Below are 20,920 nucleotides of genomic sequence, written 5' to 3' on the forward strand. Positions count from 1 at the left end.
ACACTACATGTTAATAATTTTTTACCCAGAATCAGTTAGATAAGCATTTGAAGCCATCATGGTGAAGGGTGAGCCACACCTGAGAAGGTACTGGGAGGTATTTTAAATAAGTCAGACCTCTACAGACCAGTTTATTGTGCCCTTCTAACAAGTATTATTCCTCGGCATCTCCAGTGCCTTGGATATTTAATATGTGAATGGAGAGAAAGCAATTGATTTGTTTTCTCTATAGGCTGCCAGATACACTGGCATAGAGATTCAGCTTACTAACCCTAGCCACTAAAAATAGAAATTTGCTAGCTAAATTTAATCTGTATTGATACCTAATACATTACTTGGCACTTTGGGAGAATATTTAGTTAAGAACAAGCTCAATAAACCTCCTTATTTAGAGTGGAATCCTTGCATGCTGTCACAGGGTGACCATCAGTAAGACAATGGCCCAGGAAAAGAATTGTTGAATTGAACATCCCCAGGGTGGATCCTGAGCTTCAAAAGGGTCAAGTCATCTCCGATTCCCAGAGAGCCTTAAGAGCTCTTTGCAAATCATGACAGCGGTGATGGTGAGGAGGAAAACTTATAGGCTCACCTGCATGCAGATGGGCAGTTTCTTGAGGGCGTGGTGAATATCACGCTATTCAACACTGAAGACCATGAATTGAAACTGTGGTCATTCATAGTCATAAGGTCAACTTGCAATATATGTATGTATGTGCTTGACCAATTTAAATTACAAATCAACATAATCTGTAAAGTCTTGATAACCCTGAGCAGTCATTAAAGTTACACATTATAGATACATACATTACACACACACACACACATACATATTAACAAATCATTTTAGAATGGCATAGTGTACTGTATCTGGGACTTTGGAGAAGGTTAGGATGTCAACATTGATATCAAGTGCCTTCTAGCAACACGGCCTGTAATCACAGTTTATCGTGCCCTCACTAACAGCCACACTTTACCAGCACACCTGTGTCAACACCATTCAGAATGAGTCACTCACCCTGGGTACGTGTACGAATTACCTTTCACATTTAGTTTGTCAAAGAGGCATAGGTCACATCTGGCAGAGTTACTGAGTCACTGGTGTAGGAATCTGAAACCCAAACTCCCTCTTCTGAATTCTCTCCCTTGCCTTTGTAAATGTTCTATTTCACCAATAAAGGGCTGTCAGCCTCAAGATTTAAAGATTTAAGCTTGCAGGGGCTATAATTATTTCTCTAGGGCTCTGTCGAGGTTTCTGTAGCTTACTCATTCATTGTTCCCACATGATTTTCTATTTGTCATTTTTTTTTTCTCTGCAACAGCAGAAGTTTTTAAATTGCTCCACACAAATGGAAAACTCACGTGAACACAGTAAATCTGAACTTGACTTTCCATACCTATCGCTACCGTGAAAAGGCTGAGTAAGGAGTGATCGGGACAGTGATTATCATCATGGGCTTTTATTAAAAAGATATGCGGTCTTTGCCCAGGTTATTTCTTGGTGAAGTCATTTAAGTGGGATTTTTCACTTTGCTGCTTCTTCTCTTTCACTCATAGGTCCTGAATGTTCCCAGAACTACACAACACCTAGTGGAGTGATAAAGTCCCCTGGATTCCCTGAAAAATATCCCAACAGCCTTGAATGCACTTATATTATCTTTGCACCAAAGATGTCAGAGATTATCCTGGAATTTGAAAGCTTTGACCTGGAGCCTGACTCAAATCCTCCAGGGGGGATGTTCTGTCGCTACGACCGGCTAGAAATCTGGGATGGATTCCCCGATGGTAAGAAGGGCAGGAAGCATCCTAAAAGGGAAGAATCTGGGGGAAGGGCACTGGGATCCTTTGACAAGTGTCAGGATACCTGCATCATTTTAAAAAATAGCTCAAAAGGAGGAGGGAAAACAGCAAAACAGTAATTCTCTTTATGCAGAGTGCTAATGAAATAGTCCAGCTCAGAAAGACCTTAGTAATTATCTAGTCCAAGTTCTTCATTTTATAGATGAGGAAATTGAGCCCATGAAAGATTATGCAAGGTTTCATAGCTATTTTTGTGATAGAATTGGAACCAACGCATAGTTTTCCTGACTAAAGTATTTTGTTCATTTTATTGACCTGCCTACTAGGCACTAATTCATAGACTGTCAGAGGATGAGATCTTAAGAAGTCAGTTAAATCAAACCGTTCAGTTCACAAATACACAGACTAAGGACCAGAGAAGTTAAGTACCTGATAAAATTTTAAGGGTGAAATATGCATCCATTATGCTATCAAAAAATTTAGAAATTCTGAAGAGAAATGAGAATATTTGAACATTCCTAATTTAGACAGATTCCTTGTCAGCCCTCTAGGGAATTTTTACCTTTGGCCATTTGAATCGCCTCAATATATCCTTTATATTCATTGTTCCTATCATCTAAATTCATCATACATTTGAAAAATATTTATTGACCACCTGCCATGTACCAGGCACTGTTCTAGCCACTTGGTAAACCAGACAGTCAAAGATGGCTGCCCTTGTGGAGTTTAGATCTGCCAGGGGGATTGAGACAATAAACAATGCACGTGACTGTCATGTGACACTTAACAGTGGGAATGCTTTCTGAGAAATGCATCCTTAGGCGATTTCATGGTTATGCAAATATCATAGAGTGCATTTACACAAACCTGGGTGTGTAGCTTACTACATACCTAGGCTATATGCTACTAATCTTATGGGACCTCCGTCGTATGTGTGGTTTGTCGTTGACTGAAACATCATTATGCAGTGCGTGACTGTACAAATAAGTGAATTATGTGTATGGAATGTTAGAAGGTGAGAAGTTTTATAAACAAAAAAAAGAGAAAGAGAGAAAAAGTAGAGCAGAGCCCATGCCTGAGGAGTGCTAGGGTTAGGGGAGAAGGATCTGAGGGTTGAAATGGTAAATAGGGTGGTCAGGTTAGGCCCTATTAAGAAAGTGACATTTGAGCAAAGATTTGAAAGAGGTGGGGGAGGCAGCCATGTGGACAGCTAAATGAAAGGTTTCAATTTCAATCCTCGTGAATTAGAAGGTGAATGGCAAAAATATACATCCAAATTCTGAGCAGAGGAAGATAATATCAAATAATTTGTTGCAGCTGCATTGCTTGTCTTGTGTTTAGTCTGGTTTAATAGTAAGATTTCTCTAGAGAACACACTCTATACAGTTCAGAAAGGGTGGCTTGGAAGTTCTTATAAATCATGCAGTTAGAGATGTATGACCATCTGTAAAATAGAGTCATATTATTATCAAGTTGGGGGAGAGAATACTTAAATAAATAGTAAATGAAGAGCAAGTATAACATGAAGGGGATTGCCTTTGTCTTTGAAATGACAAGTTTTCAAGGTTATTAAAATTAAAATTATCAATGTAATTCAATTTAGATATGTTCCTCAACAGTAAACAGCATTAGAGAAAAACTGAGTTTAGAGAAAGCTTATGTTGTCGTTGGAGTAAATGGGTGAGTTATCCTTAGTTTACTTTCTTCTTTGCTCTTTTACCATATAAATAGGCTTATGATGATCTTTTCGAAACTCCTTCATTAAGTAATGAGATTTACCCAAACAGAGTGCTGATTGATTTCCAAGTATTCAATCCAATAATTAGGAAAACAATATTATAATAGTATTGTAATAATAGTTGGAACATTTAATAACAGGTTTATTTGTTCACACCCCAAATTTACAGCCTTCCTTTCTAGAACTTACATTTAAATTGACATCTGAAAAGGAGGTCCAATCAACCAACTTATTTAGAATACTTTCAGAAAGAAGCACATTGTTATTAGTGTCAAGGGTTTTTCAAAGTAGTAATTTTCTGGCTCTAGAAAATCGCTGAGTTGAAGCGGGGAACAATTAACAATAAGAGTGATCAGCCTTGCAATTCCATGTTTTAAACTATGGTGCGTTTGACTTATTTCCAGAGCAAACTGGCTCTGGAAAATGAAAAATGTGTTTTTATATTTGTTAATACTTACCTGGCCTCATCCAGCCTATGCCAGCATAATGGCTCTCTCTTGTTTAGGCAAAATGAGAGACTGCATCCTCCTGGGCTTTTGTCAGTGGCACTAGAAACATTTTTGTCATACATAAGTAGTTCAACACATACAGTTCCTCTGCCAGCCAAATTGCTTTTAGTCTTTGATATCCTTTCCAAAAACAACAACCAGAAGGCGCTGAAAGCTTTTAACCATCAAGTGATTTTATGTTGCATTTTATCATAAACATTGAATTAGATGACTAAGTAATTGAAAGCTACCCCTTGATTCAGATTGACTTTGAAGAAAAGCAATTTACTCCCAAACTCAAAATCCGAGGCCTGCGTGTTGTGAATCACACAGGCACCTCCCACTCTCTGTGGAGCTCGGTGGACTCACAAGGAGCTACTGCGAAGAAATTGTTGGAAGTTTACATGGTTTGAGAGCCATGAGCTAAGCATGCTGCCCTGGTTGATGCTGCAAACAGTTGTGCTGAATTGTGGAGCCAAACACACGTGCTGAGCTCAGACCACATGGGTGCAGATGAAGTCAGGTCTCCAGCTAGGCTGGGGAAGGGGCTGAAACCACAGTTGTCACCTGCATTCCAAAAATTATCACCAATTTTAGGAATAAGTTTCATAAAGGCTAGATTGAGATCTGTTTGTTTTTAATTTATCTTTATATTAAAATTAACCTTTTAAAATATAAATATAAAATATAAACACTACACATATAAAATACAAATATTCCAAAATATAAATGATATAAATGTGCAATATTTTTTCCTGGGGAAAAGTTGCAAAGTGCAGATGTTCTCCACCAAAAGATTCATTATTGTAAGAAAAGTATATGTGGCCTATCTTGTACCTTTTGGAAATGATTCTCTTTTTTATTTATTCAAAATATTTCATTTTAAAAGTACCTCTTTGTAGTAGATCATTGTCTTTTTTGTCACGTAAAAGGTGGCAGAAAGCCAAACTGTGTGACTCTGAGATAGAGTTGTAATTATTGAGAGAGATTAACGGGAAAATACAAAGAATGTGGTGTTGCCATTCCTAGTTGCAGGGAAATCTTTTAAACAGCACAAATGCTGTATCACCTTCACACCTGAGAAGATGTGAGCCCTACAGGCTACCCGCCCCCCAAGAGACAGCATAGTGCGTGTCGCTTGCTTACATTCTTCAATAATTCAATTTTTGAATTATGCTTCTCTTTCGGTGACAGTTACCATTCATCTCCCTGGCCTTTGGGCCCACATAACGGAAGCAGGAAATCCAATAGCTGTGTTCATGTAAATATACAAATGAGCACACACACGTAAGAGTGCTTCATCCACTCCCGCTCAGATCAATATTGCATTAGCTTGCTAGGCTGAGGTCTCGCTGTTGTTCAGGAAAATTCAATACTTCTTTGTAGTATAGTCGAAAAAGCCTTTTTCTCTCCTATCTTGAAGGCTCCTAAAGAGAGTGGCATGCTGCTGTCCGGGGGCAATGTTCTAAAGGACAGAAGGCAGATTTACCCAGCATGTCTTAAACATTATAAGCCAGTGAGTCATGGAGACTCTCTAAATTATGAGTCTGCGTTAGACAAGTTCTCTTCTGTTTGCTCTTTCAAAGAGGCTCCCCCTCCCAGCCTCCCCAGAGGGGCTGGGTGAGAGTTGGGGGCGGAGGACCAGCAGGCAGAGCTTGGGGTAACTGCAGCTTCCTTGTATGCTTATATTCTTGGTAAGGTCAGTGGCTGTGGTGATCAGAGACGACCCCAAGGATTAAGGCTGTAAAAGTTTGCCCACAAACTAAAGAAAAAGAAAGTTATGAAACCACAATAATGGAATTTAAATGAGAGAAAAGAGTGAGGGAGTATGAATGGACTCTGAACTTCCCAGCAAGATTGCAGACCAGATTCTTTTTGAGGAAAGGAAAGACCTGAGTTCATGGTTCCAGCAAAATATTTTCATGCATATGTTATGGGCAACTTTGTGCTCTGTAGGGAAGAAAAAAAGTGTCGAATTGGTGATAGGGCCACATTCAGGATGAAGAAAATCTGGTAAAGAGCTAGCACTTGTTGTGAAAGAATCTGAGGCCAGGATTAAGACTGAAGACAAACAAAACATAGCAAATGTTTCATCTTCTGAGATGCTTTCTTCTGCTAACTGGGAAGCCTAATGCACAAAATTTTCCACCCATAATGCAGAGCCACTGTCCATGACCACCCGATGCCCTAGATGACCTGTATCAATTCCCGTACACGGGTCAGCCTCCTTGTGTTCTTCATAATAAAGCAATCTGCACACACATAATGTTCGGTTGCTGGAGAGTGAGGGGTTACAGTAGAGAGAAAACTCTGAATTCAGTCATGAGTTAACTTTGAATGCATGGAGAAGTTATCAGATATTCCAAGTAACCATTTTGCACTAACTCAAATACTCAAATATGTAAATCACTTTGGGTTAGTTTTTTTCTTTTTTTTTTTTTTTCAAGAGCTGAAAGCTTGTCAGCCAAGGATCTGAGCGCTCTAAAAAGCAGAGTGTTCAGACTCGCCGCCTGCTGGGAGCTCAGCAGGTACATGGGGCTCCAGGGAGATCAGTTTTTGTGGGCTTCACTTTTCCAGTGACACTTGAAGCTTCTCCTAGCCTTCAGCAGCTGTCTTCTGCCTCGAAGCTGCACACACAGGCCTTGGAGCACCAGGACTCTGTTGAAGGCCCATTCCTCCAGGGGAAGGTCCATTTCTGTGCTTTCTTGAACAAAGCGATACCTCTTCGTTGAAATGCACAGAACCATGGGTTTCTTGGAGGGGAAAACGGCCCACACCAGATTGTCCTTCTAAGCCCAAACCATCTGGTATGTTTTTACCATATGTGCAATGAAAAAACCTAGAGAAAAGGGACTTTTTTAGTTTTGCTGCTGACCTGGCGGGGACAGAGAAAGCTTCTCCAAGCCCAGAAGGCCTCAACACTGTCTATAAGACAACTTACAATTACTAATTGCCGCAGCTTGTCTAAAAGCACCTCAATAAGGGGTAGCCAGTTTAAGCCAAACAGCAATTTCACTTTTTCACAAATGAGTTCGGAGTTCCCAATCTTTCACGGCCTCAGGTACTACTGTTTTCCTGGTGTCAGATGGCTACTTTGGGCCATCTCTTGGCCACTGGACCAAGTGCAGTGCGGTCATTTCTCTTAGGTTTGGGAGAGAAAAAACTGGGACAGAAGTCAGAAAGATGCATTTTCCTTTCATTCTGATTACAACTTGCTATTATGTGTAAATTTTTGGTATCTGTAGTTTATAAATTTTTAAATTGTTACAATTGTTAATTAGTCTTCAGATAAAGTCCTGAGTAGGACATGATCATTGTCCTTTGTCCAAGTCTATGATGTTTCTCATAACAAGGCTCCAGGATAAGAAGCTGGGATGAGGAAGGAAATCAGGGTTATCCAGCGCAGGATCAGACACTCACTCGGTCCTGCTGTGGTTCCAGGACCCGTTCCCAGATCTCCTCCTTGAAAACAAGGGCAGGAGGAATGAAGACAGGCAACTCCCAGAGCCCTCGGTGATAACAGCCTAGCTGGAGTCTTTATGGGCTGGACTGCACGTGCAGCTTGGTCCTGGAGATGAATGCCAAGGTGCCACTTGACAGCCCAAATCTCATTCTTTGCAAGTGAAGCAAGCTTTTCGATTCTGTTCCTGAAAACAATCCTGCTCGTTGGGGAATGTGGTTATGTCTGTTATTGCCCTTCTGAGCACACTTTAAAATCCTCTCGGCAAACCTGATCCAATATGTTCACTGCAAATCAATTAAGCAGGGAAGGCTTGCTTTGGATAAGAAAACACTTTGGGGTTCCGCTGGGACCCATGTTTGCAAATGGTTATTCTTGCATCTGCTGTAGAAGAAAAAATATTTTAACGTTCTCTGCATTTCTCTGTTTCCAGTTGGCCCTCACATTGGGCGTTACTGTGGCCAGAAAACACCAGGTCGAATCCGTTCCTCATCAGGCATTCTGTCCATGGTTTTTTATACTGACAGTGCAATCGCAAAAGAAGGCTTCTCAGCAAACTACAGCGTCTTGCAGAGCGGTGTCTCAGAAGGTCAGTATTTATTCATCTTGCAAAGCCCTGTGGTAAATACTCCCCGTTATTTCTCCTCACACACCTGCGGCCACATGAAGCAAGAAATGTTTTGTGAATTGGTGTGCCAAGTGTTTGTCTTTCCCTCTTAAATGATTTTATGAATATCAATAGGTAGGACTATTTGATGTGCTTTCTTAATAAAATTGTGGATGAGAAGGCTGCTTGTAAGCCTCTGAAATTATGGGAGAGAGTGGGAAATGGCCAAACAATGCCTTGAAACAATGAAATATGGCCAGACCACCCACCTGGCACCCTCAAATGTATATGTGGACTGAGAATCATAAAAGGACAGACATTGATCTCAGGTGAAAGGAACAAATCTGCAGTAGTTCATTGACAGGGCAGTCATATAGAATGGATGGTGTGTGGTGGTTTGGTTTGTGGAAGACCCCGGAGGAAGCCATTTTGTTTTTCTTTTGTACATGAAGCAAAGTGGATATTCATGTAAAAGAAGCATGTTTTAATTCCTGTTTTACCTTTCCATAAAAGAAAACAAAAAGTAGTGTATTTTTGTATCCTGTTAACTCAACTCACTCAACCCTTCCTCAAAGTTTATGTGGTCTCCAGCTCTTTTAAGGGCTCGAGAAAAAAACCTGAAAGAACTGTGAACAGATTATGTATTTCATCAGTTCTAGCTGCCAGGTTGTAAAGTAACACAGGGAGAGAACAGGGGTGTTCGGAGACCTGTCCTACAGACATGCTAGTATCTTTTCTACCAGATCTTACTGGAAAATAAAAAGGCCAATTAAATTTCAAAATCTTATTTGTACCTAATTTATTTGGTTAATTAAGTTATATACTTTTGTACCTATATTTTTTGTATTACAAATAACAAACCTGAGCTTAAAAGTATGAAACCAGGGAAAGAAAACCTTTTATGCCATCAAACCTTATCTGTTTTGAGAGAAAATTCATAAAATGTGAAATTTCGGTTAATTGAGATTTTCTGGATGGTTGAGAATCTTCTATTTATTCTCTAAAGATTTTTTTCACTTTGTTACTTTGGATTTACATTTTCCTAAAATTGATTCTTCATTTCCCAATATCATATTTCACTGTTTCACTGAATCTCCTAGGCCTCATGGAATATGTGGTCATCACTGTGAGCATTATTATTTTATGCTAGAAAGCTGTGGTCGTTTGGGCACCACGTGATACTGCAGTTTACCCTTGATAGATACTTTTGCATTTTAATAAAATAAATTAATGATAATAATCATGACCAGGCCGGTGGCGGAGGACATGAGAACAAACAGAGTCAGGGAGAGGTGGCCTGGGTGCCAATTGCAAGGAATCTGAGAAACAGAGAGTTAAGGTGTACTGACTGTCCACCAAATATGGACTGTAAATGGACACATGTATCTTCCCCTTTTATTAGATATTGGAAGAAATAATTCAAAAGTAAAATTTTATTTAAATATAACTTTTGGTGTGTACCCATATGACATTATCTACATACATGCAACTTTGAAAATAAATTAGAATTTCCATCATGTCCTAATAAATTTCTAATAGTATCTCTGTCAACCTATGTCCAGCTGGGAAAATAATTAGTCACTATGAGATCTTCACAGCTTTGCTTTTGATAATTATTGTCATGGAAATACATGTATCAGTGCTATGTTCTAATAAGTTCCTTGCTGTCATCTTTTGTAAGACTTTGTTTGAATATCAAAAGGAACTTTTTAGTCTGCCAGATGACAAAAAGAGATATGCATCTTAGGTCCCCTATGTCTTGAAGACTTTGGACCATTTTTTTCCTTTCAGATTTCAAATGTATGGAAGCTCTGGGCATGGAGTCAGGAGAGATTCATTCTGACCAGATCACAGCTTCTTCCCAGTACAGCACCAACTGGTCTGCAGAACGCTCCCGCCTGAACTACCCTGAGAACGGGTGGACACCTGGCGAAGATTCCTACAGAGAGTGGATACAGGTATGTAGCATAAGACCTGGCACATTTAGGGCTGAAGAAGCTTTTGGTCACCTGGAAAGGTTGTTGAAAAAAGTGCCATGCCAAACGTCTTCATATGGAGCGAGAAGGACAATGGCACCGAGTGTAATCGCTCTGTAGGATCATCATGTCACCACAATATCAGAGAAAAGCATGCCCAGATGACATCCCTGAACATCCGTTTATCTTCTCAGATACTTGTATACGACTCTTATTGGGATTTTGGCACAGATGTCTCATGTTGGTAAGAACTGAAAGATCTGATTCTTCCCAACTACGCATTTTGTGTTGAGATGCTTCCTACTTCAACAGATTTTTATTTCTTTGATGAAATACATTAACTCTACCTGTAGACTTGCGTGAAACAACTGTTTCCAAGTTTAGGGGTTTTTGTTTGTTTGTTTGCTCAGGGTAGAAGAAGGGAAGAAAGAAGTTGAGGTTTACTTTTCCATATGGGTCACTATAGCACATGCCCAAGAAGATGTGTAATGGAGAGCACTGTATATGAAATGCGCATGCTTATATCCTCACTGATGAGTAATGTTGCTTCTGCTTTCCTCCTTTTGCTCCGGCACTCTTCCCTGCCATCACCCTTGCATTTCCGACTCTCTCCTCCTCTGCACCACTACCCTCTCCCCCCTCATCTCCTAACTCATCCCTGGCACCACTCCCAATGCCTGACCTTGCCCAACATTGATGTCTGGATACTCCCACCCAAGGCCTGATGCTCACGTTCCTGAAGATTTCACTCATTGTCAAATGAAACATCCATATCTGGCTCTGTGGATTAAACTGTGGGTAAATTATACAAAGTTATTTGCTGAAGGATCCAGGCTTCCTTTTCAGGAGAGAAGGCAGAGCCTGTCTTACATTCGTTGCTAGATATATAAAAATGACTAATTCCCAGAGAGAGTTTCTCAGCAAGAAAAAAACCAAGATGATTAATCTCCTACTTTCCACATCTATTGCTGCGTTAGTCCTTTGAGCACAAACACCAGATTTTGGTTTACTTTGGAAAGGTCAATATTAGTTTAACATACACTTAAAGTGAAATGGCCTATTACAGGAGACTGAACTCATGCTAACCTCTAAATGATAACACTGAGAAATGTGTAGAGGGTGAGAAAAGATGAGACTTTTACCTTGGGATTGCTGAATCCAGCTGTAGATGAAGTCAGAAATGAAATGAATTTGCCTGTGTCAAAATAGCTCTTGGTAACTTGTTTTTCCACATCCCCAAAGCAACAAGAGTTCAGAATGATTGACAGATGAGCCTCTACAGGAAAGCTCACATTTTGCAGTGCTAAGCATGTTTACATGGTAATGTAGTCCTATTCTTGGTGATGTGGAGAGCGCTCAATAATTTAGGGCCAGTAGTCTTGCAAGAGTTTTGAAGTTGCAACTGTAGCAATTCTTCTGCACCAGGCAATTCCATGTCAGTAGAAACAGAGAGACAAAATGGGCTCTCACAAGGCGTTTGTCAACAGGACGGGATTTACATCATTCTCAGGAGTTAGACACAATTTGAGATTGCTCCAGAAGACCACATCTCAAAGGTCCTACTCTTTCTATCAGAGCATAGTCAGGAGAAGCTAGGTCACCAAAACCCCGCAAGTAAGGTTTCCTACTTGCTCATACTATCCTCCGTCTGCGGTCAGCTGGGGGTCTGCTCCACATCTTCTCACACCAGGGCCCTCACAGAGGGGGCAGCCGACATCTGAAATGTTGCCTGTCATCAAGGCAGAGGGAGAAAGAGAGTGTGGCCAATCGTGCTGCTGTTGGGTTCCCTCGAGGAGCACTTCCACCCACATTCACTGTCAGAGCACATCCCACGGCCACACTTAACTTCTGAGAAGCGGCAGGGAGGTACAATTTGATATGTGCTGGAGTGAGGAGAGCTAGAAATATCTGGTGAACAGCATGAATGACAATTGTGCCATTCATAGAATAGTTACCATTTATTGAGTGCTTACTATGTGGCCCAACCTCTGCTGAGTACTTGACATATTTTTATTTAATCCTCACAACAATCCTGTGAAGGGGGTACAATTATCCTCATTTTAAAAATGAGGACACTGAGGTTTGGAGAGATTAGATAAATGCCCAGCGTCACAGTTAGTGACGGACTTGAAAACAAGGTCTGTCAGCCTCCAACACCTGCTTCTTCCTGCTGCAGTATGCTTTGTCTTTATCCTTCATTACCATTCATAGAAACTCAGGTATATCTTATGAAGCATCAGTCACCTCCCTTTGTACTTTTCCTCATGCTGAGAAGGCTTGCACCGAGATGAGTTGGGTGCCTACTGTTTCTAAATCTAGAATTCAGGGCCCTTGCTCCTCCATCCCTCTGGAAGGTTATTATCAGAGAAGCTTAGCATCAGTTCACCTTGAGTAAAATTATCTTTTTCTCCTTTGGGAGCTTGGTGGGCTCATTTACATGCTTGTTGTGTCTGTGTACACGGTGGGAGCGCTTATCATACACCCATCACCTAATTATGAATAATTTCATGTGTTTCCAGCTTTTCTGAAACTCCTTAAAAGTGGTTGGCTTGTTGTTGTCATTGGATAGATATTTTATAAATTAACCAACAAGTGCAGCGTAATTGAGCCTGTGAGCAGAGGCAGTACCTCTAATCACAGGATCGTGAGCGCACGTGCATTTCTATTTATATGCACGTCAGTATGTAGATGGCGTTTGTTTTCTTTTTCAGCTTTTCACATTTTGCATGAAATCTACTCCACAAAATATGTTGCTGTAGCAACAAGGACAAACACTTGCATGTGTTAAGTTAATAAGGCAATATTGGAAGCTGACTTTCCTTCAAGACAGGAACAGTCTTTAGTTCCCATTGTTTTCTCTAGGAAATTACTGAGTGACATAAAAAAACAATGCATCATTAACCATCGATAGGAACGTCCACATCGGTGCTTCCTGTAAGATCAGTTGTCTGCCAGAAAGCTTAAAAACAAGTCAAGAGGGACTTTAGTGAGAAGGAGCACGAGAGGAAGTCCCGACTTGGAAGTTTGCACACAGTCACATCCTGCTCAAAAGGCCACTTCATATCCTGAGTGCCTAAACCTTCTTAATCGTCAATAGCTGAGTTAATCATACTGCGAAATCGGCCCGTTTTTTTCAGAGTATTCCATTCTATTCTGTGTCCTAGAACTGTTTATCTTATTATTAATTTAATCTTCTTCTTCCTTTTGTTTCTGGCTAGACAATCAAGAATTCAAAAAAAGACTGAGTATATCAGTGTGCTACAAAAATTCTTAATTTTCAAGCACATCATTAGAGCCCCGGGCATAACCTCCCTGGAACTGAGTTTCTTTTCCTGTAAAATAAGGTGCTGAGCCTCCTGCATGGAAGCTCCGGCAGTCTGTGACACCGTGAATCCCGGAGAAACGCCTCTCAGGTGTTCCCTATTCCTTTCTGCAAACCAAGTGCTCAGCGTACGTGTCTGTTCAGGAGACACGTTCTCATAGATCCGAAGTGTGACCGTTCACACACAGAGCAGAATTGAATTCGTTAATTATTTCAGTGTTTTATTAATGATAGTGTTCACCACACTGTAAACAGATTTATCCTTCTAGCTTTAATTAAACCTCTTGGGAGTGCTTTCCTCAAAACAACTGTGACTTCTCCCTGATTAAAATGCCAGGAGATGAGAAAAAAAAAAAAGACAGAGACATAATGCCTGGATGGGATATGAACTTTGTTCATCCAAAGAAATAAAAATGGCACCAGGGACTAATCGATTAACACACCCTCCAGTGACTCTAGAAATAGAATTACGTGGCAAGCCAACTCAGGCTGAAACTCTGCTCTTCTCCAAATTTGGTGGCGTTGTCTTCTGTGAGAAAAATTTCGGTACTAGATTATTTATGCCTTCACTTATTCCAGTGGAGCAGAAAGCAGTTGGCTTCTAAACCACATCCTGTTTGGTTTGGTAAATCAGCCCTAGAATGGATTAATCACACAGGAGGAGGAAACCTCAAAGAAGATACTGTAGCTGTAGGAATACATCAAGCCCCTGAGGTGAAAGCTCCTTCCCACCCCACTACATTTCCTAGTACAGATGTTTATCCTGAGGTACCGGGAGAGGGAAAGTTCCAGAAAAAAGGAGCTAGTGCTAACCTTCTGAGAAAGCTTGTTTCTGTGTTTTCCTTTTGCCTTATATTTTTCTCTTGGATAATATTCCACATTTTCTAACTGAAGGAACTTTGAAAGCAGATACCAGTGACAAAAGGCCTTAGTGTAGTAAGGGGGTGGGCTGAACCGAATCAAAACCCACCCAAAGCAACACATGCACACACACTCAATCATGTTCACTCGCTCACGAGTGTCGAAAAAAGTAGGGGCCCTTGCTAAAGTTGAACATGCAAAACTGGTCAGATCCAAGAGGCCTTTAGGTTGCTTTGTGGATTTTTAAAGTTAATTGTAAGATGTTCTAAGAACAAAACCTTATGTCTCTAGCACTTTTCCTTTAAAAGCACCTTTTCATACACATCCCATTCTCGTCTTAGAATGTGCATTAGGCAGACCAGAGATTTACGTCCCCACCTTCATGTGAGAAAACCCAGGCTTGGAGAGGTGAAGTGGTTCACCATATCCCAACTTGGAGAAAATATGCAACTTGTGGGAAAGATCAGCCTTACACAGTTGGAGTGGCCTTCCTTCCTCAGACTTGAGAAGCGAGTCAGTAGGCACTGAGAGATCTGGATGGCAGACAGCAGCTGGTGCCTCACCACTTGCAGTCAGATCTGACACAGGCCCAGGGTGCAGCTGGCGTTTGCATAGCTCTTTGGCCATTCTAATTGTGTGTTTTTTCACCTCATGCTCTTTCAAATGAGATAAACTGGACCAGGCCAACTATACACAGAAAAACGACAAAGCCTGGTGAGTTCTGAAAACCTCACGGGTCCCAGAGGAGACTCATGCCAATAGCCAGCTTCCCAACCCCCACCCCAGAGTCTGTCCTTTAGCTCAGGAGGTCCTTCGAGATTGCCTACCCATAGGCTTTCCCAGCATCCATCCGGGGCCGTGAGTGGTTGCCATAGCAGCTTCCAGAGTGGCTGTGTCATGATTCAGAACTTGAATTTTCACTTACAACTTGCTGTGAGTGGAGACGAAAAATAATTTAAAGGTGTGGACTTGATTTCAGGGGCTAAGAAGGGGCTAGCTGGATGTACTTTACGTGCCAAATGGAATGAAATAACTCACTAATTGTTGGAAATGTTCTCTCTGACAAATAGTATTATTACATGTTTTTATCAGATTTTACAGGGGAGAAGTAAGTGCTGCTTCTTTGATTAGGAGAATTTGTTATTTGGAAAACCTTGTTTTTATCTTTAATATTAGGGCCTCCCAAAATTGAAAGTAGAAACTGAAGTCATTTATCTTAAAGCTTTAGAATGTCATTTATTTTAACAAGTTTCATATATAATTTCCTTCCCTTCTAAACTTTCTGAACTAATCTTCCATTCTTTTATATTATGTATTGAGTATGGAACAGGTATCTCCTATGAAATAGTTTTTGATTTTTCATACCATTGCTACTTTCTAGCAGGTTTATAATCTTTAATGCTGTGTTCAAAATCGGTTCCGTCTGCTAAATTGACTAATCCAGAACTTATATTGAATAGCCAGGTTTATAAACACTCTGCTTATAAACCAGACCCTTTAGGGGGTGTGTCATCTCATTCACATTGTTAGTAAATTGCAATAAAATGATACTTTATAAATGTGTCACTAGAGAACTGACAAAAATAGCCCACTGGGTTACCCAAATGTGGAATGATGCATGTAAAAATATAATGTTGGCAAATTTAGGGAAAATACAGCTGTTTAAGTGAATTTTTGTTCCTCAGTTGTGCTGTGTGTGTGTATTTATTGCAGCTAATATTGCCATGCTATTTTAGCTAAAACATTGATCTGGAAAGGAGATGAGTTGCTTTAAGAAAAAGTCCCCAAGGTGAGCCTTTGGCTATCTTATTCTGATTCTATGTTGACTTCTACTATCTGCATAAAATAAATGCTTTCCATCCTACCGTTCATGCATCATAGGTCTGTTATCTGTGACTAGGTTTCCACGAAGGAAATCCATGTTCCAAAAGTTACTGTCTCCTAAGGAATTTTTCCTAATGCTTTCTCTGGTACCTTGGTTTCTTCACATTATAGGAAGTCATTTGAAGGAGCTATATATAGGAAATGTATATAGGAACAGTTAAATTCAGAGCTTTTTGTTGTTTTTTAAGGAGGGTATAATTTGAGGAAAACAGAACACACATGTGACATAATTATTTAGACATTTTTAACTGATTGTTTTGTCATACAGAAAATACCAAGAGAATTTTAACCATTTTGGTCAAGTTGACCACTTAATTCAGTTTTAAAAATCAGTCAGTTGATTTCAGTAATTAGTATTTCATGTCAACTCACCTTAAAGGAAATGTATGACATTTAAAGAAACCTCTTAGATTTTTATGGTGAAGCATCATTGGAAAGACAATATTGAAAGAACCACAACTGTTTAGGTAGAATTACACTTAAAAATTAATTAGTTAATATAGCACACACATTCCATTTTGCTTACAGTTTTAGTTTCTTGTTGTTTCAGGCCAGTGTCTATTAGGAACCAACATTCATAGTTATATTCTAGAGGAGAAGTTTTTTTCCTTCTAGGATATCTCAACTTTAAGTGTAAGGCTAAAAGCAGATGCAAACATCATTTTATCTCTTCCTTATTTTGCATATGCTCAGAGATTAAGTGATTTGCAAGATGACACAGCTGGTTAGTGACAGAACCTGGACTAGAATCTTAGATTCCTTGCTCCTACTTCTTTGTTACAACTCAACTGTGATACTGTGTGAAAACGGACTTGGGTCCCTTTTTGAAGGTGGTGTCCTGAAGACCAAGCAAACACGTTGAAGTCCCAGCATATCCCTGTTTAGTTGTTGATTGACAAATGACATCTATTAAATTGAACGGTTAACTGCAGAAGTTTTAACTTAACCAAATGCTTGGATCATGGCTAGAACAGGGTTTATCTCTCTGGACAACACTGACATTGTGGAGTGGATGATTCTTTCTTGTGGGGGTCATCTGGTGCATAGTAGAATGTTTAGCAACATCTTTGGCCTCCATCCACTGGAAGCCAGGCACACACACTCACCCCCATCAATCACGACAACCAAAAATGTCTCCAGACATGGCCAAGTGTCCTACTGGGGGCAGAATCAGCCCCGATATTGAAAACCACTGGTGTAGAAGATATCCAAATCCTAATCAAGTCACTTTTTAAAATATTCAGACTGGTCAGCATTTTGGAAGAAAAAGTAACTGGTTGCTTGGTTGATTTCTGTCACTTTTCAACCTCTTATCGTAGATATTATTTGACTGGAACTGTAGTTCTTTTGTTTTCCCAAAATACAGACGCATTTGTTTACCTTATACAGGAAAATAGCATCATAAACCTCTTTGCTTATTTATCTTAAGCTTACTATTTTTAGCTTTCAAAAGTGAACTGTTTTTAGCTAAATAAATACAGATGTTGTTGTAGAATACTGCATGCTTGGGTCTCAAAAGGCACTGATAAGGATGGGATTAAGAGAAGGAAGCACAAGGGTAACAATCACAAATCATCCTTGACGAGATTTAGGAAAAATCAGCCTGAAATGAGCTCCTTCACACCTGGATGTTGTGTGTCACTGACCTTTGCCTCCTTATTTTAGTTTTTTTGCGGTATGTAAATCAAAGGTTTTTTATCGTTTTTTTTTTTTAACTTCAAATGTAATTAAGAGTAAGGAACTGTGTTTGAAAAGCCTGTCTATTGCTTATGAACTTATCTTTTCATGGGAAAAATACTATTAAGTTTCCAATTCAGTAACCTAAACAACAACACATTAAGAGCTATCAATTACCAACCAGTTTCATATCTGTGGACCAATAAGAAGGCAGGTTGATGGTTTCACATCTGTTTTGGGTGAAAGGCTGTTCCTGTCTGTGGTATTTAAAATTTAAAGAACTTTTGTTATTATACAATTGGGAATCCTCAGGGAGTAAAATGTTAATGAAATCCATAACATGCACAGATTTTATGATGGCAGTTTTAAGAAATTCCTTTGGTGGGGTTTGTTGATTTCTGTCCCGGCGGTAATAATTGTACCTTTTACAGAGTGCATTAATGTTCACATTTAGGAGCAATGGCTACGTTTATGCAGCGTGTAATGTAACACATGAACTCCTAAGCTTCAAATAACTTTCGTATTGTAATTTGAAAGCCTCAGAGCAAAAAATGTGTGTTCTTCAGAATTGGCAGAACCCACAGTTTGAAACTTTTCTACCACAACCACAGCAACCTTCTCCAAAGGTGAAAAAGATCACCCTGGAAATTCCAAAGCCGGGATGTGGATGGATATTCCATGCCCTCAAACAGTTCTCATTTAATGCATCATTTGAAAGCTCCACATCAAAATGGCAATTTGGGATACTGACCTGAAACAGTCCCTCACATACACACTTATTTCCTTTCTCCATCTCGCCCCTCAGCCTTCTGAATTTCATTCAGTTCTATGTTCAAATAAAGAGAGGAAAGTAGATTAAATTCAAAATGCTCTCTAACTCCCAATAGTAATAAAATGCATTATGCTTTTTATATTTCCAACTCTTGAACAGGCTAAGTATTTGAGACTAATTGCACGTGTTAGGACTCAGAATAATCACATATGTGCTTGTGAAAGTGACGTGCATTTTTTTTCAGCTCTCTTTGCCTCAAGGGGTCAAAAATGCGTTTATTGCATTTTTCTAAAGAATTTCCTTCAGAAGAATGAGGTCTTAATTTTACTAAAGTTTTATTTTTCTTGCAATTCTAATGCTTTGAACTTCTAACTACATTTTCTGGATGTAGCAGAAAAATAAATAAGCCCCTTTATTCTTTTAGCAAGCCTGAGAGGGCTATAGATGGAATCCTTCAGGGGATGAGTGATTGGACCAGAGAGCTTCTGAAGTCCTTTCAAGCATTTAAGATTCTGTGATTCTATTAAAAATAAATTTACTCTATCAGCTGGTGCCCTGGGCTTGCCTAAATGAAAATATAAATATATGAAGCATCGCTGGAATTCGTTTTAAATATTACTGATAATCATGTGAGGCAGCACATAGCAAATTTTTTTTTAATTGAAAAGATTTTTTTTCATTAGGTCAAGTAATAGTTTAGGTTGGCTTCACCATGAGGCTTATCTGAGGATTTCACATAGAAGCTTCACTGGTGGGGCCTGTTTTCCTTGGTTCCTTTGTGCTAGCCCACAGGAAAGTGCAGCCCACTAAGGGAGATAAGACGAAGCCTAGCCAGTCCATCTTTCATGTCTCTCCAGCCTTTGAAGAAAATATCTGTAAGGCATAGGCTTACCCACCATTCCAGACTGTTCACACCTTAAAGGCCTGCCAACACTTGGTCTTTTTTCTTTCCTTAAGAAGACAAACATTACGTGCAATTCTGAGCATGTTACAGGCCATGATAATAACCCAGAAAAGTGAAGGGATAAAAGCAGCCCCAGGGATCCAGCTGTATGAAGAAAGTCATTGCAGTTGTCTTATGCGTCTAAGACTTGATATGTTCACGTAGGGCTACAGCTGATGCGGGTAGACTCCATCTCAGAAGAGAGAGAGACCGAGACCAGGGAGATGGACAGGCTAATGGCTACAGATGAAAGACGCTGGACAGAGCCTTAAGTTTGAAGATCTGGAAATTAAATGTAAAATTTGCAGTGGGCGTGCAACTAAGATATACAACTGTGTACGGGGGGCGGGGGAATTAAAGCAGAAAAAAAAAAAAAATTGGCAACAGTTGTTAGCCCAGGTGCCAATATTTAAAAAAAAAAAAAAAATTGATATTTCAGGAGGTACACAAAGCTCATGGGGAGAAACGAGCTTTTTTTTAATTTCCCAGTCTTAAAAAGTAAAGATAGAGTAGGCAGAATTTTCCTGGCTCAGTTTTTTAAACATTATTTTAAAAATCCAGACTAGACGGGGCTATCCTCAATCAACAACGTGTTAAAGCACATACATTATATTATTTCTGTAGTTTTATCTTATCTTTCAAATATTTCACTCATTTATTAGGATGTTGTTATTTATTTAGAAAGTTCCCACACCAAGGTGGTAAAAATTCATTTATTTAACAATTATTTACCTTGTAAAGAAACATCAGTCAATACATTTGTTCATTTAGCACTATATTTCATCTAAATCAACCACTACTAAATAAATGAATCTCATTTATTGAGATAAATATCAAAGCATCTTGCATGACCTCCGTCTGACATTCTTGTGTCTTCTGAGGAGCAGGACAAAAAGGAAAAGGAGGCAGGAATAGGTAATTTGAGGTTTAGCTTGTATATGCTGAAATTCAACTCTGATTATCACCTTCTGAAATATGATAATTCAGTTCCCTTAGTCTAAGAACTTTGCTGTTTTCCAGAAGAGTTTATGTGAACAGCTGTTTATCTACTTATCTTTCTTTAAAGTGTCTAGATTTAGAATATTCATGTGTCTCATATAAAATTCATCTCAATTAAAATCTTTTTGTCAAAAGTAATTCAAACGGATGAAGAACCATTTCATTCTATTTCTTTTCAAACACTGGCAGTTTCATTAAAACCATGCAAAGTGATACATTCTCATCCTTAATTTTGCATCTAAAAGTATAGTGACAACATGCAGGATTCTTGCTGCTCTGAAAACCTGCAAGATTATATGGAAGGAATGCTTTTTTTCAGCAGTTTCAAACACGTGCCTTAGCTCTGTTTTTTCAGTTGAGAAGCCCTGTCCCTTGCCCCTCACCACACACACAACA

The 20,920-nt window shown here is 39.5% G+C and overlaps 1 protein-coding gene across 5 annotated transcripts in view; it reads left to right on the plus strand.

The window, feature by feature from the left end:
• Positions 1-20,920, plus strand: part of NRP1 (neuropilin 1) — a 147,356-nt gene that overhangs the window by 62,187 nt on the left and 64,249 nt on the right. For all 5 annotated transcript variants that reach the window (XM_046678593.1, XM_046678594.1, XM_046678596.1 and 2 more), the window contains 3 exons: positions 1,555-1,782; positions 7,917-8,072; positions 9,882-10,048. In XM_046678593.1, coding sequence (XP_046534549.1) covers positions 1,555-1,782; positions 7,917-8,072; positions 9,882-10,048 — 551 coding nt within the window. The remainder of the gene's footprint in view (positions 1-1,554; positions 1,783-7,916; positions 8,073-9,881; positions 10,049-20,920) is intronic.

The sequence above is a fragment of the Equus quagga genome, chromosome 12 (assembly GCF_021613505.1).
Source record: "Equus quagga isolate Etosha38 chromosome 12, UCLA_HA_Equagga_1.0, whole genome shotgun sequence".
Taxonomy (NCBI): Eukaryota; Metazoa; Chordata; class Mammalia; order Perissodactyla; family Equidae; genus Equus; species Equus quagga.